The 24,519-nt window shown below is 38.7% G+C and overlaps 3 protein-coding genes across 5 annotated transcripts; 2 read left to right on the top strand and 1 right to left on the bottom strand.

Moving 5' to 3' along the window:
* Positions 1-338: 338 nt before the first annotated feature.
* LOC146685108 (uncharacterized) lies at positions 339-5,027 on the top strand. Its single transcript, XM_085443572.1, has 6 exons — positions 339-581; positions 946-980; positions 1,932-1,991; positions 2,140-2,199; positions 4,055-4,102; positions 4,202-5,027. Exons 2-6 carry the CDS (start codon positions 974-976, stop codon positions 4,372-4,374), a joined length of 348 nt encoding a protein of 115 aa, XP_085299698.1. The 5' UTR covers positions 339-581; positions 946-973; the 3' UTR covers positions 4,375-5,027.
* Positions 5,028-6,327: 1,300 nt separating this feature from the next.
* On the bottom strand, positions 6,328-11,369 carry dazap2 (DAZ associated protein 2). The gene is made up of 4 exons (XM_085443571.1): positions 11,205-11,369; positions 9,603-9,721; positions 9,255-9,503; positions 6,328-9,153 (listed from the first exon to the last, which is right to left on the bottom strand). Exons 1-4 carry the CDS (start codon positions 11,215-11,217, stop codon positions 9,025-9,027), a joined length of 510 nt encoding a protein of 169 aa, XP_085299697.1. The 5' UTR covers positions 11,218-11,369; the 3' UTR covers positions 6,328-9,024.
* A 1,951-nt stretch (positions 11,370-13,320) lies between these two features.
* Positions 13,321-24,011, top strand: pou6f1 (POU class 6 homeobox 1). Of its 3 annotated transcripts, none has more exons than XM_085444140.1 (11): positions 13,321-13,683; positions 14,350-14,442; positions 15,375-15,567; positions 15,725-15,861; positions 16,416-16,641; positions 18,054-18,313; positions 18,400-18,528; positions 19,247-19,480; positions 19,622-19,757; positions 19,841-20,009; positions 21,497-24,011. In XM_085444140.1, the coding sequence occupies exons 2-11, from the start codon at positions 14,389-14,391 to the stop codon at positions 21,840-21,842; spliced, it is 1,884 nt and encodes a 627-aa protein (XP_085300266.1). In that variant the 5' UTR covers positions 13,321-13,683; positions 14,350-14,388; the 3' UTR covers positions 21,843-24,011. The 3 variants fall into 3 exon arrangements, with proteins under 3 accessions (XP_085300266.1, XP_085300267.1, XP_085300268.1); XM_085444141.1 differs by lacking the exon at positions 13,321-13,683 and adding an exon at positions 13,867-14,053; XM_085444142.1 differs by lacking the exons at positions 13,321-13,683; positions 14,350-14,442 and adding an exon at positions 14,531-15,037.
* Positions 24,012-24,519: the final 508 nt, after the last annotated feature.

Below are 24,519 nucleotides of genomic sequence, written 5' to 3'. Positions count from 1 at the left end.
CCTGGAGAGCTGGTTTGTGTCCTTTCCTACTCACTGTTGACTCTGTTTTCACTTACTCTTTGGTTGGGTTAGCAAAGGATTGTGGTTTACGTTCAAATACCACGAGTTAACGCGTACACTAAACCAAATATCTTGTCATCTGTGACACCATACACAAAACTATGCTGTATATAATTCATAACTAATGACATATGTAACCCATTGCATAAGTAATTATTTATAACCATAGTAATTAGTCATCATTATCATCGGTTTACCCTTATTAAAGGGGTTCGTGGTGGAAGTGATACATCTTGATGAGAGACGATCTTTGACATGGAGGAAAGGGAGGGGAGGCGGAAACTGAGCGCGTGTGCTTTATGACTCACGAGTGCTGGAAGGAAAACTGTGACTAGTTAACTGTATTCAACAGACGCAGATTCAGACCCTTACCAGAGCCGCACGCCGGTTAGATTACCAGACTTAAAAAAGGCAGTGGGCGTTAGTTTTCTCCACCATAAAAGCTCTCCCAGGAGGGGGGGAAACTCAGTGAATTTGTCCGGTTTTGTGACGCGCTCCTCCGCTGCGCTGCGCCCAGACAGGTAAGCTCACTCAACAGCTGCGATGAACAATGCCTGATTGATCAGCTCGAGTTTGAGAAGTGTAAAAACTTCTTCTGGAAGTGTGTGTTACTCACTCGTCGGTTTTTGCCCCGGGCTTTAGGTGGATTTGTACCAAACAAGTACATTTTCAGTTGAGGGCTCCTTAAAAAACAGTCAGATGGTTGACTGTGATAAAAAAAGACAGCTGGGCTGCGAAACGCGTTGGTAACAAAGCCGAGGAACGAGGTGTTGACCGGTTTGAGAAAACATGTGTGACAGATTCACATCAACATGTTGGAAAAGCTCTGAGCGGAAATCACCATGAGCTCGTTGTCTGTTTTTACAGTTTGTGTTTTTCTTTCAGGTATAACCGGTGAGAACAATAACCAACCATGAATCGTAAGCTCTTTTTTTTCTTTTCTTTTTGTACTATATAGCCTTTTATTGTTTTCTTCCTGTTTTGTTACAGGTGTCATCTGACAGTTTGATATATTGTTGCGTTTTGGAGAAGTAAAGTTTCAATCTACTTTTACTCGAGTAGTTCTTGTTGGCTAACATTTCAACTTAACCATCGTAGAGCTTCCACTCTGGTCGATTAACCGATCACTTCAGTGAAAGTTAGTTGGCAGCTATTATGTAAATACAAGATTGCTTTCCTTTTCCTGGTCTTATATTACACTATATTGTAAATTCTTTGTGTTCAGTTTTGACTTGTTGAATGAAACAAACCATGTGTAATGGGAATTTAAAAAGTCTTCTTTAAATGTGAAAATATTATTGAAATAACTATATAGTAAAGCTGCATTTAATAGTTTCTTTGTATTTTCTTTTTTACAAGATATAAAAATCCATATATGTCTTTTTTATGTTTTTATTACTGACCATTCTCACAAGTACTATAAACTTTTATTGATTAAAGCTGCCTATAAGTCTGTAATAACATAGAACCCAAAATGACATCTTTATTTGTCTTGCTTTAACCACAAAATTTAAATTTGCTGCAATGCAAAGCTCGGAAAGAAAAAAAGGGGCCCAAAGCGATGGCGCTTTTGCTGTTTCTGTTAAATCTGTGATTATTGCAGCTCTGAGTTTTTATATTACAGTTACTAGTAACGTGTTTCTCTTTTCCGTGCTCTGACTAATACCATTGCATCACAGCTATTCAGAAAAATAGGAGTTGGACAGGTTTGTTTCAGTCCCAGCCCTTAATAATAATCAGATTACTGTGTCTCAACAGTGAATATTCCCTCCTCAGCCAGCAGCTGTGGTGTTACACAAGCCACTCTCAGTAGACTGGGAGCTGAAGATAGAGCGCTGTGACATTTTTAACATGCTTTTTTTATCTTCCAGATACAGATAGCGAGAATTTGACAACAGCCTTTACCACCACATATAAAAGCAATAAAGTGTGTAAGTACATTTGTCTTTCACTACGATTGTTTTTACTTTGCTTAGACACAACCAACAAATGTTCTGATATTGTGACCTTTAGTTATAGTTTTTCTTATTTTAATAAATAATGTTTATATATTTTTTTTCTTCCCCCATTTATTTTCAGCCCCAGATGTGGCACTTGTTGAATCACTTCCCACACAAACAGAATCCACTACCATTCAGGGTATGCTCGAAAGCTTTTTGTTTTATGTTTTCCTTTACTGGTTGTCTCTTTCTGAACCCACAGCATTACAAATGACAACATTTACTCAAAGTAGAAGTATATCCTGGTGATGCACGTCTACTTAGCTCTTGTTGTGTGACTTTTTTCTTCAACGAAATACTTCAAAATCAAGAATCGAACTGTTCAGTAGTACAAATCATTTTGAAAGTGCCCTAGGTTCCTTGTCTGCTAATTTGATGCCTTCAGCGTGAAATTATTGCAGTTTGAATCCCTCCCAACCTTTAAACAACACATAAAAAAAGCTGTCCAATTCTGCTTCTTTCAAATAAAAATCCACTCTCTCAAAACCGAAGGGGAAAAAAAAATCTCCTGGGCTCTCTGTATACTTTAGAATTGGTTTTAGGATTTTACTGATCCTTTTTAACATATGTCTGTTATTGGTCCCAAAATGCATAGAAGATTTTACTCTGCATTAGCCAGTTCTGGACCTTAGGTCCTCCAATATGGCTTTACTGGCTGTTCCAAAATTGATGAAGACAATGCAGCTTAATGAACTGCTCATCAGCAAGTCTAGACACGTATATAAACACGTATGCTTTGGTAGCTTGCTGTCTGGAGCATTCAGGTGTGTGTGCAAGTGTGTGGGGAGAGCTGCCAATCTTCTCAGGAGTTGACATCCCACCAAATTCACCGTCATACTGTGCAATGATTAGAAAACCTACAGAAAACAAACCAGATTCTACAAGCTCCAGTTAGCACCCTAAAGTTAATGAAAGTACAATTAGAAAAAGACTGAACAAGTATGACTTCTTTGAAAGTTTTGCCAGGAGAAAGCCTTTTTTCTCTAAACAAACATGGCAGCAAAGCTTAGGTTTGCAAAGTTCTCAACAAACCCCATATCATTTTGAAATGGTGTCCTTCTAGATAGACAAGACCACGCTGAGTATGTTTGACCATAATGCAGAGCACCGTGTTTGGTGAAAACTAAACACAGTATATCAGCACAAACACCTCATACCAGCTGTAAAGCACGGTGGTGGAGGGGGTGATGATTTGGTTTTGTTACACAGCCACAGGATCTGGGCCCATCTGTCCGACAGCTAAAGTTTGGCCAAAAATGGGCCATGCGACAGGACAATAATCCTAAGCACAGGAGCAAATCTACAAAAGAAATAGCTGAAAGAGAAAAGATTCAAGGTGTTGCAGTGGCCCAGTCAAAGTCCAGACCTCGACCCAAATGAAACGCTATGGTGGGACCCTAAGAGACCCCCAACACTGAACTGAAGCAACACTGTGCCAAAAGTGAGATAATGACAGTGAAATAAAAAATAATTGCTTATTGTTGCCAAAGTTTGTTCCACAAACCGATGAATCACGCATGCCATATAATTAGTTCTTCCACATACTGCTTCTGCATTTTGGCTCAGTTTATGCTAAATGCTGACACGGTGTAACATGTCATGTGTTGTTCTTCACAGGTTGTTTTTAAAGATCTTGTAAGGACTACATAGTGTTTCATGTACTGATTCGTAAAACCTTAGAAATGAAAGCAGATGTAACTTATTACATACTTGCTTATTTTTATTTTTTTTTTGATGGTGCTTTAGGGGTCTCTTGACTTCTTAGATCTCTTCTGAAAATACATTTTTGTAGACTTTGTGTGGCAGCTTTTTATAACACTTCTTTAAGCATTTGTTTATCCTTTTTTTCAAGTTTTGTGTATTTCTGTTGTACTTTTATTCCTTTAGTAGCATTAATTTGTTGAATTGTATTTATTTTGGTATTTACTATTGTACATTTGATTTTCAGAGTATTTGGTAAACTCTTTTTAAATGTTCTATTTTCTTTCCCTCAGTGTTAACAACAGTTGCTCCCACAAGTTCAGACTCTGCAGTTATTGCAGGTAACTGTTTGCACTTTATCTTGAGATTTATTTCTTCTTCTTCTTCTTTTTTTTGCTGCAGTTCAAAGTGTCTTCTAAACCTGCCTTTCCCCCCCACAGTTGTTGTTATTCTCATTCTGCTGACACTAGCTGCTTTGAGCTTTGTGCTCTGCCGGTATCTGTACCACAACAGAGGGGACTACAGGACGACAGGGGAGCTGGCTCCAGGAGAGGACCCTGATGAAGAGGACAATAACAAGCCTGCACCCGAAAAGAAGGAATACTTTATATGAACCTGGTGGAAGACTTATAGCGAGTTAGTTGAGCTTAAGAAAATGATCTGTGGAAGTGTGATAAGAAGGAAAACTATTTCCTTGCGTGTGTGTTTTGAGGGAAACCCGTTACTGGCAGCACACTGTGCAGAGAAAAAAAACACCTTGTTGAAGATATTTTTCTTTAAAAATGCAAGTGAAACCAAAGAAAAGAGTACCACTGTGAGGGTGAATGTTGATTGGCTGAAGGAGGTGAAAGCTGAAGTTGTGCACAGGTTAGCAGAGCTAAGCACAACATAGTTACATGATCAGTAAATGCAAAACAGTCAAATCAAAGGAGCGCCTTGAATGTAATATTTATCATCCACATTTAAATTTCTCTTTATTTGCCATTTCAGTTAGTTACCGTACTTTTCTCAAACTATGTTTAAGATGATTTCTGGTGCTATTATGGGCTGTTACTTTCATATTCATTTGCTTTTAAGAAATACTTTTTTATGCAATTCTTTTATTATAAGCTGGTCAAAGAAAGTGGTTATCTTTCAATAGAACAGGACAGCTACACAATATTTCTTGTTCTTGGTTGTGTTTTGTATACCTGAAATGGTTGCTGGTTACTTCCTTATTTATGATAAATGTGGAAGTCAATTAAACTTGTTTTTGGACGAGTTTTATTACCGTGTGACAGTGTGTGAATGTTTTAATGCATTGCTGCTGACATTGCAGACAATGCACTAGCACACTGCACATTAGACTGAATAGGTACACTTGGCTACATCCAATGTAATGTAAAACCTGCTCAAACCAATATGTTGTTATGCTGTTTAGTCAGGAAAGAAATTCCTTAATTTACAAGCCATCTATGTCCACTGTGAGCGACCATCTTTGAACAGAGAGGGTGGTTTACGACACTGTCTGCCACCTGTAATCCAGTTTTAACATCCCTTCCCAGACGCCTTAACGCCCACTCACATCCTGGGCCTTTTGACCTCAGGAAATCACATGATAGGGTGGGGCTAGGTTTCACAGCGGGTTCACCCGAAACCTTACCTTGGCTGATTGTGACCTACACCCGTTTTCACATCTTGCATCGTTTGATTAGGAAGAGGATCAACAGGGCTCCATGTCCCTGTTGGGGGAACACTCCCATAGGGCTTAAATCTGGGACTCGCCACCATTTGACCCTAGAATTGAAGAAGCTTCTTGGATGAGAGGTGAAACGTTTTCAAGCAACTTAAAGAAGTCCAGACACTTTTCTTCCTAAGCTTCTTAGCCGACGATGACCTGGATGACTTTAGAACCTTCACAGACGTATTTCTTAATTTACAATAACCAGAATCGCAATATTTTCCATTCTTATAGGACAGTACAGAAATAATTGGCCTGATGTTGTAATGCATCATAAATGTGTAAGAACAATGAACTGAAAGCAGTGGATTTGCTTCATTTTGGTTTGGGAGTTTAAGTATTCTGGGATCTTGTTAGTGTGTAATGTAAAATGGAGCATGAGATGGACAGGTGGATCAGTGCAGCATCAGCAGTAATGCAGGTAGTACGCCATACCATTATGGTGAGGACAGCTGAGCCTATGGCCATTAGCTCTGGGTATCAAAAGAAGGAATGAGGTTGTGGACACATGGCTGAATCAAATATCCTATGCAGGGTGCCTGGTCCTGGACATAAGATCAGAAGCTCAGACATCCAAACTTATACTAGAGGAGCGAGTTGATCGCAACACCTAATTGGATGCTTCCTGGGCACCTTGCTTTGGAGGATTTCCTGGTACGTCCAGCTGGTAGGAGACCCATAATACACTAGAGAGAAAATACATCTCACCTGATCTGGGAACGTGTTAGGATCTCTGAAGATGAAGTGAAAAATGTTGCGGGGAGAAGAACATCTGGAATACTCTGGTTAGCCTGCTTCGATTCAGAAAATGGAGTGACTGATGCACAAAAGGAAGACTTCGCTATGTTTCAAATTTCCAAAATAACCTTTATTCTAAACTTACATTTTAAATTTTAAGTTTAGTATAAAAAAGTTAAGTGCACCTAAGTTCTTTTTTCAAAGTATTCCATCTTTGACATGTCTCAGCAAACTGTAGTGACACTCATCTCCTTTAGTAATCTTAAAAGATAGAATGTGTACCAAAGTCCATCACATCACTTTAGTACATACATCTATTTTAGAAAATATTGTAAAGAGAATCCCTGAACTATAAATGTCCATAATCCTTCAACAAAGAGTGCTCCTTTTGCTGGCTGTGGTTGGCATAGCATCTACTGGTCAGCTGTAAATTACAGTACTTCATATTGCTGGGACAAAGCCACTGTTATGCTGCTTTACAAACAATCAGAGCATAGATGGGAAAAAAAGATAACGTTTGTACAGTTTCTAAGTTTTGATAGCTGTGGCCTCCTTTTCCAATGAAGCTGTATGAAATGACAGCATGAGCGGGTAAATAAATGGACATGGAGATGACTGTCACATCTGGTGCTGCAGCTTTATGTATGAGCTGCGGAGGAGAGGTTTATTAGAAGAGTGATGCAGGTTTCCAGACAGATGATTCTTCTGACTTAAATAACACTTGAAAACACTAAATGTTGGTTGACAAGAAAACAGGTTTTGTTTTCTGGCGGCCACAGCTGTTAAAACTTGATATGCTATGTCGGATACCCAGTGACACATTGACGCTTGACACAAATGAACAAGTCTACAAATATTAGCTGATGGTATCCATACAGGCAACTTGCCTATGTTTAGCAGTCTTCTTTCAGTTTGCCAGATTATGTAAGATGTAACGACCCTAAGGAAACGAGTTTAAACAGCATTAAATTTTTTTTCTTTTTAAAAATCCTGGAAATTAAACATTATGCCGACAGTCATTTAGCCTCTTTGCAAAAGGTTTGCATACACGTGCAGGCAACTGAACAATGTGACATGTCAAAAGTTTCAAAATTGTTTAGACTGGATGAATTTTAAAATGTGAAAAGTGCTAAAAAACAAAAACAAAAACCCAACCACACAAAAAAAATAAAATAAAAATCCCCAAAACATCACAGCTTTCTTAAAAGCATGAAAACTGATTTAAAAAAAAAAAAAAAAGCCCCTTGTCTGCAACTCCTCCGTTTTGCTTAGCAGTGCATTTCAGATAAAAAGTATTTTAATCTAACTTGTACATAGCAAAGGTGCAAAAGTATGCAGCAACTCAAAGATGCAGTTTACCCACATTAACTAACAATTGCAGTCACATCAGACCAAAGGTTCCAATGGCCAACAGTGTCACAAATTCTTGTCCAAGGAAAAGTTTGCTTTTAAATTGTGACATTTCAAATATGACGTCATAACCAAACATAAGTGCATTGTAGACCAGATCTTTGGTACAACCAGCTCATTGGTTATACTAACAAATTTATTAGCCTAACTACTTGCGTAAGTCACTTAAATGTGGAAAAGTAAAGAAACACTGAAATATAAGTCTCAGTAACTTTGCTGAAAATGTTACCTAGAAATGAACGCTATCATAAAAGGTGACATTTTTCTGTGGAGAATAAATACTTGATGATCTAAGATATACTGCGTGAAAAGGAAATAATGAAAAGTAGTTTAAATCTGTACAATAAAACATTTAGTGTATAAACTCTGGGTATCCGACTGTGAAATAGAAACAGGAGACAAAAAAGCTAAAATGTTACACCAACCACCCCTTCCCAACCATCTTTCTATTTGGATTTACTTTAATTTTTCTTTCCTTTAAGTTTACTGAAGTTAATTTGCTTAAATTTAGGGCTATCCCCAGTGCTCTTTGGCACTTGACTATGTTCATCTACAAGTTGCCCAACAAGGTACAGTAAACCACTTTCATATTGCAGTAAATCTTTTGATTTTTTTTATTCTTTTTGCTTTAATTTCTTTAATTTACATGTGATTTAAATAGAACAATCTCTCAGAAAGTTCACTGTGCAACAAATTTTCCGTGGTATTTTGGATACTGTGCAAAAGACAAGACATTTCTAGCTAAAAGCATCCAGGATGCTGACTTTTTTTTTTCTTCCTTTTTTTTTTTTTTTTTTTAAATAGTTGAGATGTAATTTCTCATAATCATACTGGTACTTACATGGAACTACTAGACACCTATTAATTGAACTACACTAAAAGTTTCAAAAAAAGACAAGTGGATGTTTTTTTTTCTTTTTTACTGCAACTTTGTAACTGCGTTTCACTTTCACCATAAAGCAGCTAAACTATATTTATGCGGGTCTGATATTTCAATATTTCATTAAAGTATTTTTACAGGAGTACAAGAACATCTCAGTGTAATTTGCGACCATTCAATCAAAGAAGAGAAGATCTTGTTGACAAATAAAGATGCCTGAAAGAGGTCAGATCTGGAATGACCAAAAAGGTTAGACCCAATGAAGAACTATGGAATGGATTCTGTAACATTACAATTTTCACTTGTCCTCTTCAGGCAATGGAGTTTATCATTTCATCTCTAGGTCAGAAGTGGAGTACTGTACCTTTCACAAGGGCTCTAAAATATTACATTCCGTTAGGTGATATCAGTATTGTGGCATGGCCAAGCAGCCTGAAGAGGGAGGCATATGGGATGGGGAAGAACTGGGGCATCATCTGGGATGGGGACATGGTTTAGGCATGAAGGAGCTGCTGTTACCAGATGGTATAACCTCCACTGGATCCACCCAGGAAGAAGTTATTCTTGCGCTGTGTCATTACAACATTGGCACCTTGCATGGCAGCCAGCTGAGCGGCATTAGGGGGGTGTCCAGGAGGTGGGGGCTAGCAAAGGAAAGAAACAAGCACAAACACAGTTAAAGAGTTCCTCATTTTAAAGTGCATCTCATCTAAGGTGGATAGGACTTCTTGGGATGGACACTCACTGGGATGGAAACACTGCTGCCGGCTGTGAAGCGAGCACCAGCATCATAGCCGCTCTCCACCATCACAGTTGAACCATGCGGGTAGACTGCTCCCATTGGATAATAAGCCATGGGGACATTCTGGCCCACTGGCCCAACTGGCATATGTGGCTGCATGGGCATATACACCTGAGCACCAGGATAGGGAGAGGACATCTGAGGCACCTGACCAGGCACCTGAGGTGGAAGCACATATCTGGGCTGGTATATCTGGAGACACAGAGAACAAAACAGATTTTTCTTTTGTTTATAAATGTAAGTGCGAGTTTTAACTCTGCTCATCATTTGACTTAAATACGGATTGGTTACCTCAGAATATGCAGGTGGTGTGTCTGTGTAAGGAGGTGCCTGAGGAGACATTTGCATAGCAGGAGGGTATACAGGTGCAGTGCTCTGCTGAGGGTACACAGCCTGCTGTGGATATGAACCTGCAATAAAAGATTTTACATTAAAGGAAATAATTAAGAAAGAACAAAACTCTTAGGGACCAAACATTCCTCTGTCGTGCCTAGTGGTATTAATACATTTTCTACTGTAATAAAAATGTCATTTTGTTTAAATGTGGACAATAGAGGAATGCAACACATTCAATTTTGCTTATGGGGTCAATGTCCATTGTCCAGTGAACTTGAAGATGGCTCCTGAGAGCCTATTAGTAAGATGTAAACTTCCCCAAATATATTTTTTTCCCCAATAGTTACATATTCATAATCACAGAAAACCACAAAAAACAAAACAAACCCCCAACAAACTGTTTCTTCGGGAGCAGATTATAACAACTCACAGTACACAGGAGAAAAATTAATATATAAAAAAATAAGATTCAGGGTTTCTTGGCTACACAAGTTATGTTAAGTAAAATTTGTTTTATTATTACTATTATAAGAAAAGAAAAAAAATAACGCCATTTAAAAAAAAGGGGGGGGGGGGGACACTACAAGTGATCAATTAGTAAATCAATAGGGAATTAATTAATTCTGATATGCAAAATAATATTTAAAAGTAAGAACTGCACTTCTCCAGTTTTAACTTAACAAGTGTGACTGGTGGATATTTTTTTTTCATACTTACTGCTCTTCTTAAACCGAAACTGTAACTAAGGCAATAATAGGCAAATTAAAAATACTTTATGTATGTCTGTTGTGAAACTCTAGGCCAATACAAACGCAGACACGGAAAATAAAAACCTGTCTGACTGGAATTTATTCATTTATTTTGCTTTTATCGTTGTTGTTATTTTTGTAACTTTTCCGGACAAAGGAAAAAAAAAAAGAAATCCTCCTATCCCCCGATGTCGATATCGTTCTCCTCTTAAATTACACAATTACATATTATTTCCTCGATACAGATGGCCGATACATCTTTTTAGTCAACTACAATCATAACCATCAAAAAGCTAAAGAGTTAAAATGTACAGATACGAACGAAACTGGGGACAAAAGAAATGTGTTTAAATAAAATAGTCAAATAATATATGAGGATATAATACGTAAATTGTCAACAAAAGAAAACAAATATTACTAAAATGAGCCTCACGATTATATTTATATGATGGGTCCTACAAAAGAGAAGGAAAGAGTCACGTCAGCTGTGCCTTTAAAATGTGCTTGTCTACAGAGATATTAGCTACCTAGAAAACATGTGACCTGCCCACTAATGGTATACGAATATAGAGAGACAGTAAATGTAAGATTTCACTGTAAACAGCTTCACTACTAACAATATAGCCGCCTTGGTTCAGAGTAGGAGCCACACTGTTACCCAGGAAGCGTCGGGTTATTGTTATGTACGTGGCTAAACGTGAAGTCCGCTTCGGAAAGCCATAACGGCAGCTCTTCGTCTCTAGTTAATCACGTCAGCGTCGTATAGCGAACAGCTGACTAATTACCTAAACGAGGTCTGGAGAAATACCTTTGTTGTTCATTGTCGTGTTATAATTCAGAAGCTGAAGAATATCAGGTTAAACGGAGCTCTGCGTATCTTCTCACGGCCTTAGTTCAGGTCACGGCTTCACACAATCGTCCACTTCCTTGTTTTTCAGCTTCTTGTTGTTGTGGAAGTGGTGACGTCACCCGTTCTCTATCTATCTGCGGTTGCACGCACGGTTTTACGTGCACGCCCGCGCCCCCTACTGGTAAAAATGGAGCAGAGGTTAGCCGCCAGCTGGAAGGAAAAATGATTGTCTTGGTTTTAAGGCAGAGGGCGTCAAATTTACTTTTAATAACGCCCACACTGATAAAGTTGGGCTCACATCAAGGGTCATGCATACCTAGTTGCTTCTTTTTCTTTTTCATCTTCGGGATACTCGATGTACGAGCTGGACACCACCTTATCTGCCCCCATCTCACCATGTCCCTGCCATCCTCCTCTGTTACACCAACCCTCTGAATGTCCTGCTTCACTACATCTATGACTCTCCGCTGTGGTCTTCCTCTTTTCCTCCTGCTTGGCAGCTTACAAACCACCCACTCCACCCTACCTGCACTCTTTTCTTCACCTCTGCACTGCACTGCATTGTTTTGGATAGTTGACTCAAGGTAGTTAAACACATGAACCATTTTTCCTGATACATCCCTGATGTAATCCTACCCTGACCTTGAACCCATCAGTCACTCTTGCCATACAATCAATCCTACCATAAAATTATCCTGGATAATGCTGGTGCATGTCCCATACAGTAATATCAAACACAATTCGGTCCGCATGAAGGCCTCAAAAAAATCAGCAGAATTTCATGCTATTTACCTCCTTTTTATATCGTTTAATCAATCACAACAATAATAAAAATAAATCTAATCTTTGGGAAGTTCACATGTACCACATGTAAACTGCCTTCTAATAAGAAAATATATGGACATAGACATTTATGCAGGTTAATCTACATTTATTGCTGGGCACAATTTGCAAAGGGCCCTGGACCTTGGGCTTGACATATGTACTTTAGGGCCAGTAAAATATAACAGAAATATACAATATTATAACACCATCATTGCTATTTTCTTGTGTGTCCTTAATATACTCTTGCACGTCCTATACAGCATCCTCATATACAATTTGGTCCAGATAAAGACATCAACAAATCAACAAAAATTAATAAATCAATTATGTTAAGGTCATTTCAGCTATTCATGTTCATAAACATGAACATTATTCATGTTCATGTTTATGAACATGAATAGCTCATAAACATGAAACACTCTACACAAGCTGTCTTGTGTAGAGTGTTTACTAAAACTTGCTTACTAATTAACTCTTATCAGTTATATCCTGTTTTACTTTTATATTTAGTTGTCTTTTAGGTATTATTTTAAGTTTTATTTCCTCCCCTGTCTAGTGATCTTGATTATCTGCACCCTTAGCTTGTTTTCCCCAGGTGTCTCCACTCTGTCCCGATTAGCCTTCTGAGTATGTGTGTATGTATACAATTAATCTCAGTCAGTAAAACTCCCGAAAATCATTGGGATGGCAAACCAAGCCGATAAAAAATATAAATTTTCGGCATTTGTTTATCCTGATGGGTTACCTAAAAATTTACATTATTAAAATGGTTAGTTTTGTGTGAGTCAACTAATTTATTCATCAACTAAATGATGACCTTTGATCTCAGAACTACACATTCATTCCTTATGTATCACATTCAGAATTAACACGGGATTATTCAAAATAGCACGACTGTCTACACCATGATCAAAGGTTATATATTATCTTCCAATTTAAAAAATATGCTATGACAATCATCAGTCAGAAATGTTTTAATCCAGTGAGAAACACATATAAAGCAACCACAAAAAACATATCTACGTCATTTTAAGAAGAGAGCCCACAAGTCTCCATAATTATTTCTGCTATATTAAATAATTTAATTCTCGTTCACATAAACGCAAAAACGATGCGAATATCGTGATATTACAGACAAACAGCGGTGTTGGGAAATTGAAACGTATCGGCACAGTGTTTCATGAAAGCGTCTCCATTGCTCGTCTTTGTGTGCGCTACTTCCCCTTTAAGAGAACCATGGCACCTCTGAAGTCGAGGCAGACATTTTTCAATGCAAGATTTTTTCTTGCATAAATTATGTTCATGACGTAGTGCAAAAGGCCAATTTTGTAGCAATTTTGTCCGACTTTACAGCTCAAATAGGATTCTGTGAGACACCTCAAGGATTTTTGATTATCTGAACTGTTGCAGAAAGGGCATCGTCATTAAATATTAAGAGACAGGAGATCCTAACATTGCAAGCCTCCTTATCAATGCAAATACCTCTTTTGTGTGCAGTCACAGCGCCTGTCTGGGAGCTGAGATGAATTTTTAATTATGTGTGACTGAAACAAACTGTGACAAGGACCTTTTTAAGAGCCGGGGATTACAGAAAATAAGCTGCATATACGCGGTAAGTTGAATATAATAACCGGACCGTATTCTGGCTTGCGCTTCGCGCATAGCAGCGAAATGGCGAGAGGAAATGAGTTTTGGTTAATATGCAATGTTCGTAATTAGCATAATTTATATATTTATGATAAAGAGAGGGAAATACATAATATTCGGTCTCTTGGCACGGATCGAGATGATTTCCGTCGCCTGTGCTCCGTGCTTGCTGCTTGTCCTCAAAAGTGGCCGACGCGGCGAGACTTTTATTGGCCAGGATGGGGGTGGGGAGCCCATCAACACCAGCTGAAGTTTTTGACAGATCCTCATATCTAACGGGGCATTGCAGCAGGAAACGCACCGTCTCGAGTCTTTTTGTGATCCGTGGTGGACAGGTAACCACTTAACGTCCACGACCAGCGTGTTTGATCACGTTTTCTGCTGCTTAAGTGCAAAACAGTATGGCCTGTTTACAGGCCCCTTTCAAATAGTCTACTCGTGCAATGACTATAATAGCAATGAATTGAAAAGAAAGAAAAAACCCTGTCCTCTGCATTTGGTTCTGTTTAAGCTGGGTTTGTCATTAAAGTGCAGACACTGTGGGCTTATCCGGGAAACTTGATACATATTTTAATTTCTAAAATGGTTCTACATTTTTTAAATCACTTTTTTTTCTTTTTTGTTAACCCAGAATGCCAGGAAGACAGTGATTGTGGTGGTGCAGCAAGCCATGAACTCCCAGGATCTGCCTGCCAAAGATGCCCCACTTACTGTCAATGAGCAGGTAACACTCATGTGTTTGTTAGGGAGAAGTGGACCCCCCCACTTCCCAACCTACTCTTGCAGTGAGCTTAACTAAACATAACTTTGCCTTCGACTTGTTTGCTGCTGTTTGCTCCTGTCACCCTCCATGCGCCATCGTGCCACTTCATAATGGAATGATTAACAGTCACACAGCAGACCACTGAGATCCCGATGCACTTTTGTGTTTTATAGACTAATAATACCTATGCTTGTGTTGGAAACAGTCTTTGAATTGCCATGCTTAATAATTAATTGTGGTTTTTCTCTCTCTAGTAACATTGTGTCTAGACATAGTCAGCAAACAAAAGCAATGCTCTTCACAGAAGCACAAAGGCAACCTTTAAGAAAGCATTGCTTGAACTGCTTGTTGGCTGATGCTCTTATCATTGTTTATGTGTACTCATGCTCTTTTCATTTATGTCTCTTTTTTTTGTTTTGTTTTTTTGTTTGGTTCATTTTGTCCTAACATGTGCTCGGCTTCTCTGTTCTCCTTAGCCATTCACTGTCTGACTGCAGAAGTCTTTTTTCAGCCATTTAAATCCTGCACTTTGAAATTCCCTGCCAAAGACAACCAGGTATGCATCCTCCTCTCTCTTCCTGCATTGTCTCTCTGCACCTTGTCCTCCAGCCCAGGTTGTCTTGCTGCCCCTCCACTAGGTCTGTCATTATTGCATACCATGAGTCATCAGCTAAGTTCTTCCAGAGGGAATTGACAAGGTGGAGAAATACTGAATTTACAGAATTTTTGTTTTACACCCCTCTGGTGCTAGGTCAGATGAGAATTATCTCCTGTTGTTTCATAAAATAATTGCACATAACTATTTTATTACATTTTTAATACAAACTCAAAGAAAAGCAGAGGCCTTCTTTGCATTTGAGTCCTCTTAGATTAAAATCCTGATCGCTGTGCAGGTCATTGTGATGTCTGGCCATGAAACCATTCGAGTGCTAGAAGTAGAAGTCGATGCGTCTTCAGCCTCTTCAGCAGCTGATGGGAAGAGCGAATGCAAAACTGATGAGGGCGTGGCTGAAGCTGGAGAGCAACCTGATGCCAGCAGCACCCAGGACAGCCCCACAGTGCCCCAGAGCACAGGGGGTGGTGTAGGTAAATCATTGTCATCCTTGATAATGCTGGATAGCAGAGAACTCACTTCTCATATATCCAGACTTGTAGTGAATTCCTAATAACATCTGTGTGATTTAAAAAAAAAATCAACAACTTAAAATGTAATTAATAACCAACTTTGGCTGTGCTCCTGCAGTGCTGGGTGAGCAGCAGGTGGTGTCTGTGGAGCCTCCAGCTCCTACGGTCCAAACTCTGACCCCTGCTGTTCCCATCAGCGTGTCTCTGCCCCAGCACCAGGCCGCCATGCCCATCACTGTGCAAGGCTGTCCACAGGTCTGACTTTTTGAGATGCACACACACTGCACCTCATATTCATATTTAACCATCTGAGAAACAAAGTAGTTTTGCTGTCTGATTTTAAAGGTCGGTAGAAAGAGCTCAGAGTGGGTGGGAAAGCCATTTGGATTTTTCTCATTTTACATATTATTCTTGTAGAAAACGAATGCACCAGAGAGCCAAGTGTCAGTATTATTACATTAAAAAAAATCATTGTAGGTGATTTAGTGAGGTTGTATACCGATGCCATTGTGCACTGTGAAAGTAAAAAGGATGAGCAGTTTAATCCAAGTTGCTGAACACATAGCCTGAGGCTATTAGCACAACATTTTCAGCAATTTCAGCAGTCAAAAGTAAAACCCCTAACATGCTTTTTTTTAAAAAAAAGCTTAACAGTGGAGTTTTCAGTCCACACACAGTAACCGAAGTATGACTATTTAGTTTCACTGTGTAAAAACACAACATTAAAAATAATAAGGAGACAAAATAGTCCACTGAAAGCACATTGAATACCTCGCAGGCATAAATGTTGATGGAATTTTTTTCACTAGGTGCTGACCCAGGAAAGTCTGGCCACTCTGATGACTGGTATGATGGCACAGACGGGGTCACTGGGTCAGCCGCTGCTCATTCCTCTCAGCATGCCAGGTGCCATCGGTGGCCAGGGCGGTTTGGCTGTTCTCACTCTTCCTACCACCAATGTAGCTACTCTCCCTGGTTTCACAGCGGCTAACCCAGCTGGAAGTCTCCTCAAACTGCCATTTGCTGGCTTTCAAGGTAAAACAACGTGAATGCCTGCTTTTATTTGACCTCCTATATCTTCAATATGTCTGCATTTGTGTTGACAAGATTACAATTAAAAAATTCAACAACAAATGCAGACATCATTATCTTCACCAGCTTTTTTTATTGAATCTTATGACCTTTTGTACATTTGATTGTGATATGAGAATAATAGTGCTTGCTTAAAGGGAATTGTTGAGTTTCAGCTCAATGAAATATGCTCTGTAATGACCTATACTGTGATTTCAGCCTCTTTGAATGAAATAAAACGAAATTACTAAGTTAATATATCTGATGAAGTAAACTGTCTAAACGGCATAAACATCTATGTCCTCCTATTATACTTGTAAATGTGTAATTGATGTTTCAGGTCAGATTTTCCATCAGCTATTATAAATTGGTGTGGTAAACACTAAACAATTAACCCAAGTAGTGTCATTGTGAAGTATCAAGCTGAAAGTTTTCTTTTCCTCAAGCTTAGCTTTTTTTTTAAAGTAGTCATCACAAATACAGATAAGATGCAAACCAGTGGAAACTGCATGCTCATTGGTTAACTACTTGTCAGTGATACAGTTAAGCATACTTTGCTCTATCCTCCTTTTTGACTCTATTTTGGAACGTCATCTATAAAATGATAATCTTGCTGTGTTCAGACAGACTTGTATCTGGTGATAAACTTATCAGGAAAGTCTAAATCAAGGCCATAGATCATGACAGGGCTGTTTTCCCATAAAATCCTATGCAACTACACTAATTTTTGCAAGCACAGTCGCCCTCTGTTGACCACTAGAAAGACTGCAGATTTAAAGGCAATTTTGCATTGGCTTGACTTTCCATTACTAGCTGCTACATCGGAGTGTACTAAGTACACAGAGCTGCTAGTATAGCTGTAGACTTGACAACATACTGTATATGTAAAAAAGTACTGCACTACCTGCCATGGATGCTCCAAGTGCACAGTTTCTATGCTGATGTTAATGTCAGAGGAAGTTTGGAGTTCTTCAGTTACTGAGTCAGCAAAGAGCTGGCTGCCTTTATTGACTATTTGCTTCAGCACACTGTAACTTTACCTTGTCTACAACTTTGTGCTGAGCTGCTGTGGTTGTCAATCTTTGCAGTTATACCCCTTGCACATAATCATGGAATATAGGTGGGCAGAAATTCCACAAACTTACTTGTTATACTGTTGGTAATCTATCTATCTATCTATCTATCTATCTATCTATCTATCTATCTATCTATCTATCTATCTATCTATCTATCTATCTATCTATCTATCTATCTATCTATCTATCTATCTATCTATCTATCTATCTATCTATCTATCTATCTATCTATCTATCTATCTATCTATCTATCTAAACTTCATTGCAGAACATTAGAATGTTGCATAATATCTTTCTCAGCTGCAACTGTCCTGAACTCAGTCCAGCCTCAGCTGCAAGCCAATGCACAGGCGGTGTTCCAGTCTCAGTCAGCACCCATTCAGCAGGTGCAAGCAGCCATGCAGCAGGTGACACCTCAGGCACCGCAGGTAACCGGTGCACAGATTTCTGTTGCTCAGGTGGGAACAGCCCAGACGACCACTGCCACCAACACCATCTCTCCGTCCAACTTGTCAGTGGCAGCACTTCAGACTGCAGGACTCTCCATTAACCCCGCTATTGTAAGAAATCTCTTCCTCTGTTCATACCATTCTTCATTTGTCATCTTTCAAATACACAATGAACATGTTATGATCTTTGTGCCTAGATCAATGCTGCTTCCTTGGGAGCGCAACCACAGTTCCTCAGTTCCCTTACATCCACTCCCATCATTAACAGTGCCATGTCCAGCATGGCTGGAATCACCAGTCAGATCATCACAAATGCCCAGGGCCAGGTGAGTGCCATAAAATACTGCTGCTGTAATAATATTATGTCAGTGAGCTTAGATTTGAGTAATGACCTTGTCCTGTTCTCATCCTGTTACCCGCCTTTCTTCTCTCTACTTGATTGTTTCAGCTAACAGGAAAATGCCTTTAATAAAATGAAAGCAATCCTGGCAGCAACACCATTGTCCTTGCAGTAGGAGCTAGACAAAACGCAGACTAGAGCACATATTGGACGCCATTAAAAAGAGAAATGAGACAAATAAGGGATTGGAAGACAGTGTTGTTTACTTACTTAATGTGGCTCACACTTTTGCAAAACTTTTAAAATGATGCATAGTGAACTATAATCATTCCAAAGACAATTATATTGTTTTCATGCATGTCTGTTATGGAAAAATTGCATCCAGCCTCCAGTTTACATTAGTTCACAGTGCTATTTCAAGGCAGTAGAGCATCAGACAATTTCAACTGAAACTGCTTGACCTCTAAATAGTTTCATTACTCACTCCCACCATTATTGCAGCCTTTTGGACTTGTGTAGTGTTTAATATTGAAAAATACAAGGCTTCTGTGACAGAACCTCTAATAGGATGTACTTATTCCCCAGTAGCAAAAACACGAGCATATCAGGATACTGAATGTCCTAAAAGCGGATTTAAGTGAAAATCAGCTGAGAAGTTTATATTTAAATGTTTGTTTGGATTTCATTTTTAACAATGTTTTTAGGTCATAGGGACACTCCCACTTTTAGTGAATCCAGCCTCTCTGGCTGGAGGAGCTGCAACTCCCACGCTTCCGCTCCAGGGTCTCCAGGTCCAGACTGTGGCCCCACAGCTGCTTTTTAACACACAGGGACAAATCATTGCCACTGTAGGGAATGGTCCTGCTGCAGTCGCAACTTCTGCAGCAGTTCTGCCTAAAACCACAGCTCCTCCAACACTTACCAAACCTTGCACACAGGTAGGAAATAACAAAAAGTACTGCTTGAGGTTATGACAAATTAAAAAATTGTTGAACATTTAAATATTGGGGATTTGTTTTTGTAAAATTGGATTATAACACATTGAATCTAACAATTATTTTTATTAAAAATCCTCCCAGGCTTCAGTAACAACTGTCACCCAGTCACCGGTTGTCATTGCCCCACAGCCAACTGTACTAAAGACCGCCACCACACTCTCCCCCTCAGTTCCCATCACCTGTGGGGAGACAGCAAAAGTGGGCCAGCTTGTCAGCAGTATGTACACCTGCTTCTCCTTCCCAGCCACTGATCTGTTTTAAGTAAGTAGATATTTTTAACCAGATTCTTCTGAATTGTAGAACCCCAGCAGGCAGTCAGCACAGAGGAGGGCATTAATCTGGAGGAAATTCGAGAGTTTGCCAAGAATTTCAAGATCCGTCGGCTGTCCTTGGGGCTTACTCAGACACAAGTAGGGCAGGCTCTCACTACAACTGAAGGTCCAGCTTACAGCCAGTCTGCCATTTGCAGGTATTACCCTCCTGTTTTTGTTGCTCTCCACGCAGATGCTTTTTTTCTTCTACTTTTTTGTAATTCTTGTGATTGTAATTCATCTGCAGCCTTCATTTTATGCAGCTCACTCATCTGTCTTTTATGTAAGAGAAATGAAAATGTAACTACAAGGGAAAAGCAAAGACGCTTAGTAAAATTAGTCCTGATATTCTAACTACATACAAGCAGTTTTCTTTTAATATATATGCTCACACTTTATTGTTTAGAAAGTTGCAAGTATATCTGTCAACGCGCTTTTCAACAGTCATTAAATAAGAAAAACAATAGTAATAATAATTTGGTATTATAATTATTGTTATATAAATAAGGAAAACTAATTATATTAATGGAGAGTCCTGCAGTCTGATATATCTATTATATTCTGATATAATAGAACAGGACATTACAACGTTACAACTCACACTCATTTTTCTTGGTTTTCTTTTTACACCCGTATTGTCTGTTTGCACATGTTTATATTAATTTATGGACCTCTCTTCCATTTTACTAACAAAATATAAAAAAATGAGGGTAGATTTAACACTACTGTACATATAGTCAACCAAGGTTATCAAGAACCTAGTAAATTTGTCTGGTTGCAGTCTGCAATAAATAGCCAGCTTCGCTAAGAGGTACACAGTATATTATGCATTACATTTATTCAGTTCTCAGCGTCAGTTACAACTCTTTCTTCTGCCATGTTTGAGTAATGGCTTTTCGGCTTGCAGTCGGCATAATCCTAAACATAAATTTGTCTCCAGGGCTTTTAAGTCTTTTGTTAATTTGTCCTCAAATATATTACCTCTGGATTTTACCCCTGTAGAGTACTGTAAAAATACTTTATTTCACCTTATATCACTGCTGAATCAATGACAGGGATCATTCACACACCAACATTAACCGCTCCAATGTGACATGAATAAAAACAAACCTACAAACACCCTGCAAATCTTAAAGCCATTATTACAGGTAACTGAATTATACCTGTCCATTTGCTTCGGCACAGGTCTGTTTGTGCATAAATTGGACTTATGCACAGCTCATTAAGCATGCATCCAGGTTTACCGTGGAGCTGCGTAACATACCACGTATTCCCATTACTGATGTGATGATCACAGTAATTAATTTGTGTATTGGATAAAAATTAACATTCTCAATAACAGCAGATGGGTTGCAGGGGGTTGATATAATACATAATTAATGATGATGGCTCCATTTATTTTCATTTGAAACCAGCCAAATGTCTTTGAAATGTTACTGTATCATATCATCAGGCTTACATATATATCCCACTGAGAAATAATGGCAATGCATGTTAGGGCCTCTAATTTGGAGATACTAATTAGTTTGGGCATGTGCAGTTTAGTGGTTTGTTTGTGCATGCACATTCAGATAATGTCTGAGCCATTTCTTGCATCCCTAATCCCTCTGAAAAAGTTCAGATTGAACTTTCTTTTCTTTTGCAGGTTTGAAAAGCTGGATATCACCCCTAAAAGCGCTCAGAAACTAAAGCCTGTGTTGGAAAAGTGGCTGGCTGAAGCCGAGCACTGGAACCAGAAAGGCCAGCAAAATCTGATGGAGTTTGTCGGTGGGGAACCTTCCAAAAAACGCAAGAGGCGTACTAGTTTCACACCTCAGGCAATAGAAGTACTCAACTCCTACTTTGAGAAGAATGCTCTGCCAACAGGACAGGAGATTACAGAGATTGCAAGAGAGCTAAACTATGACCGAGAGGTTGTGCGTGTATGGTTCTGCAACCGGAGACAGACACTGAAAAACACAAGCAAGATCAACGTTTTCCAGGTTCAGTAGTGACCTCATTCTGGGAGATTTTCTAACCGATCTTTTATCCTTTTGGGAATTTGAACATGTAATTCAGCAGCACAGAAGTGAATTGTGTTGTAAATATGACTGAAAGAATAGCAACTTTTTGAGAAAATTAAGAAATTACAAAGATCTTTTGAAAGAGTGCTAAAACTGAAGTATAATTGTGTTCTACTTGTTTACACTACTTTTGTGTGGTGCATACTAAGTCAAACTGCATGGTCCTCTTACCTTATACAGTGATATTAACATGTTATATTTAAAACAGTTCATGAACTTTTATACAAGTGGTTTTATAGGCTATCCCTCTGACTTATGTTAAGTGGTTATGTATTAAGTCACATTGAGTTTAGTTACATGTATGTCACGCTGCGACAATGGCTTGATGTTTGAATACGAATATGCTTGGGTCAGAATGGATAATGTGAAATTTCTAGCTGCATTAATTTATATCCAGAAAGTATTTGTCCTGCATGAGCAGCTCTGCGAACATAAATGCAATGTTGACTGACTGACATAGGACTCTGCAGAGTAGTGGTTTACACATTTTGCCTAACAGGAGAAAGATCCGGAGTCCTCACAAGGAGGACACACAGATCTCCTCGGGGTTGCATCGGGAGGGCATCCAGCATGAAAAATCCAAATCAAACACGTGGAGCTACTTGCTTAGGTGACCTCCTGTGAGTAAAGGAGAGGCTGAAAGTAGCTTCTTTTTCTATAAGACTTTACAGACTATATTAACATTAATTTCATCAGATTTATTAGGTCCAATAAGCCCTAAAAGTTACAGACTCCTGATTGTGTTTTGGGACAATCATAACTTTGATATATTTAGTTGCTCATCATAAAGGTGAGCTTAAAATCTGTGCTCATCCTGTCTTTAATGGATGTACGTTTTTTTTTTTCTTTTTTCTTTTTTGCACCTGTGTGAAGTGTGTGACGCTGCTCCATGTCCATGGGTAACAAGTTAAGTTATCAAACTAGTATTATAGCAGTCATCTATGGTGCCACAAGTGTAAACATCTTTTTTTTCGTGACGCTTTGTTTGTTTGTGACTAACTGATTGTGCAAATGCTCATAACATTTCTATGTGAATTCACGATCGTCTGACCTATTTTTAAACTTTTTTTTCTTTACTCTTTTTTTCATTCGGCTTTTAGGTGCTCATATTACTCTGAGTGTCTTTTGCTTTCTCTTTGCTCATTGCTTTGACTGTTACATTTTTCATCTTGAGTTTGATTAAGTATATTTGGAAAATGGGAGCTTAATTGGTCTATTATGAAGTCGATTTAAAGCGGTGTCATGCCGTTTGAAACATTAGTAGCATTTTTGGGCACTCTTAATAAGCCTAATGTCAATCAAATTGATTAAGTAAATTTAAAAAAAAAAGTGTGTAATTAACTGTTCAGTGAAGGAAAGCAGTTTGTGGTTTGGTGCGTTATGATATTCAGCCTAAGCGCTTTGTGAACACTTTGCACATGCAGTATAAAGCTACTTTCTGATTGGAAGAAAACAAAGAAAAACAGTTGGCGCCTTCTGTACCGATGTTTCAAGGATTCTTTGCACTTTAGTGACAGTGAAGGGTTATGAATGGTTAATCTACCGTCAAGGTTTCAGTTTTGATTTTGAAAGAATTCTCTTTGCTTTTTAATGTGCTTGAACAGTAGGAAGCTTTGCAAAATGTAGCAGTACTTGCAACAGTGCAGCCATCAACCTGACAAGCAACATCTATTATTAAGATTCTCTTCCTTTTTATGCAGATAAAATGTCAAATACTGCAAAGTATAAAGGCTATTATTATTCTGTTATGAGTTTGTGAAACGAATAATACATTTTATGTTCCAGCTAATATTTACCTTTTGAATGACGGTATGAAGGCCTTTGTTGCGGTGGACATGTACCTAACCATAAAGTAATAAATATTACAAAGGTTTTGTTTTCCTTGGTGATCAAAAAGGGAAGGCAATATATCATATTGATTAATATAAGTTGTCCAATAAGATAAATTAGATTAATAATATGAAAGTTATATTAATTTGATTCAACAACAAACATAAAGCTTTGTGTTTTTGGAGGATAAGGGAAAAAGAAAATTGGAAGCTGTTGTGTTTTTTTTTTATATATATAATTTTTTTTGTCAAATAAATAAACCCATCTTTATTACTTACTGATTGTTGTCTGCTGATATACATGACTCAAAAAAGGAGAAAAAGAGTGCCTTTATTAATATACATTGTGGGCCAGTCATCTTCCAAGAATTGCCCACACACTCTGGTCACAGAAGGCTGAGCATTGTCCTGTACCCGAAGGAGCCCGGGGCCCACTCCACCAGCAAAAGGTCTGACAGTGGGCCTGAGGATTTCATCCTGATACCACAGTTCATGACATTCAGTACAGTGTCTCCAGCCTTTATTATGTGTATTACATGTGGTCAGTGTGAATTTGCTCTAAATTATAACGACAACAGGGCACCAGTGGCGGACCTGCGAGTTTTGATGTTCTCGAGTGAATGCCAGTTAAGCTGCATGGTGCTAGGCTGATAGCACAGGTTCTCACTGAAGGATATTGGGCCTCTGTGCCATACTCAGTGTGTTTTTGACAGTTTGCTTAGAAAAATACATCTTAGTACCCTGCTAGAGGTCATTTTGTAGGGCTCTGGCAGTTC

This window comes from Copadichromis virginalis, linkage group LG20 (assembly GCF_057382275.1).
Source record: "Copadichromis virginalis isolate Kocher_CV1m ecotype Utaka linkage group LG20, C_Virginalis_male_GT1.1, whole genome shotgun sequence".
Classification (NCBI taxonomy): Eukaryota; Metazoa; Chordata; class Actinopteri; order Cichliformes; family Cichlidae; genus Copadichromis; species Copadichromis virginalis.
This window is presented reverse-complemented; position numbering and strand designations above follow the sequence as displayed.

What these genes read in the sequence shown, in the direction of transcription:
- dazap2 (XM_085443571.1), bottom strand. An exon ending in CACCACCTGCATATTCTGAG is followed by an intron (nt 9,504 to 9,602) that starts GTAACCAATCCG and finishes CTGTGTCTCCAG; the next exon opens with ATATACCAGCCCAGATATGT. An exon ending in GCAGCAGTGTTTCCATCCCA is followed by an intron (nt 9,154 to 9,254) that starts GTGAGTGTCCAT and finishes TTCCTTTGCTAG; the next exon opens with CCCCCACCTCCTGGACACCC.
- LOC146685108 (XM_085443572.1), top strand. An exon ending in AGAATCCACTACCATTCAGG is followed by an intron (nt 2,200 to 4,054) that starts GTATGCTCGAAA and finishes TCTTTCCCTCAG; the next exon opens with TGTTAACAACAGTTGCTCCC. An exon ending in AGACTCTGCAGTTATTGCAG is followed by an intron (nt 4,103 to 4,201) that starts GTAACTGTTTGC and finishes TCCCCCCCACAG; the next exon opens with TTGTTGTTATTCTCATTCTG.
- pou6f1 (XM_085444141.1), top strand. Translation starts at nt 13,937, where the DNA reads ATGGGGGTGGGGAGCCCATCAACACCAGCTGAAGTTTTTGACAGATCC. An exon ending in GAGCACAGGGGGTGGTGTAG is followed by an intron (nt 15,568 to 15,724) that starts GTAAATCATTGT and finishes GTGCTCCTGCAG; the next exon opens with TGCTGGGTGAGCAGCAGGTG. An exon ending in AGTGGGCCAGCTTGTCAGCA is followed by an intron (nt 19,758 to 19,840) that starts GTATGTACACCT and finishes TCTGAATTGTAG; the next exon opens with AACCCCAGCAGGCAGTCAGC.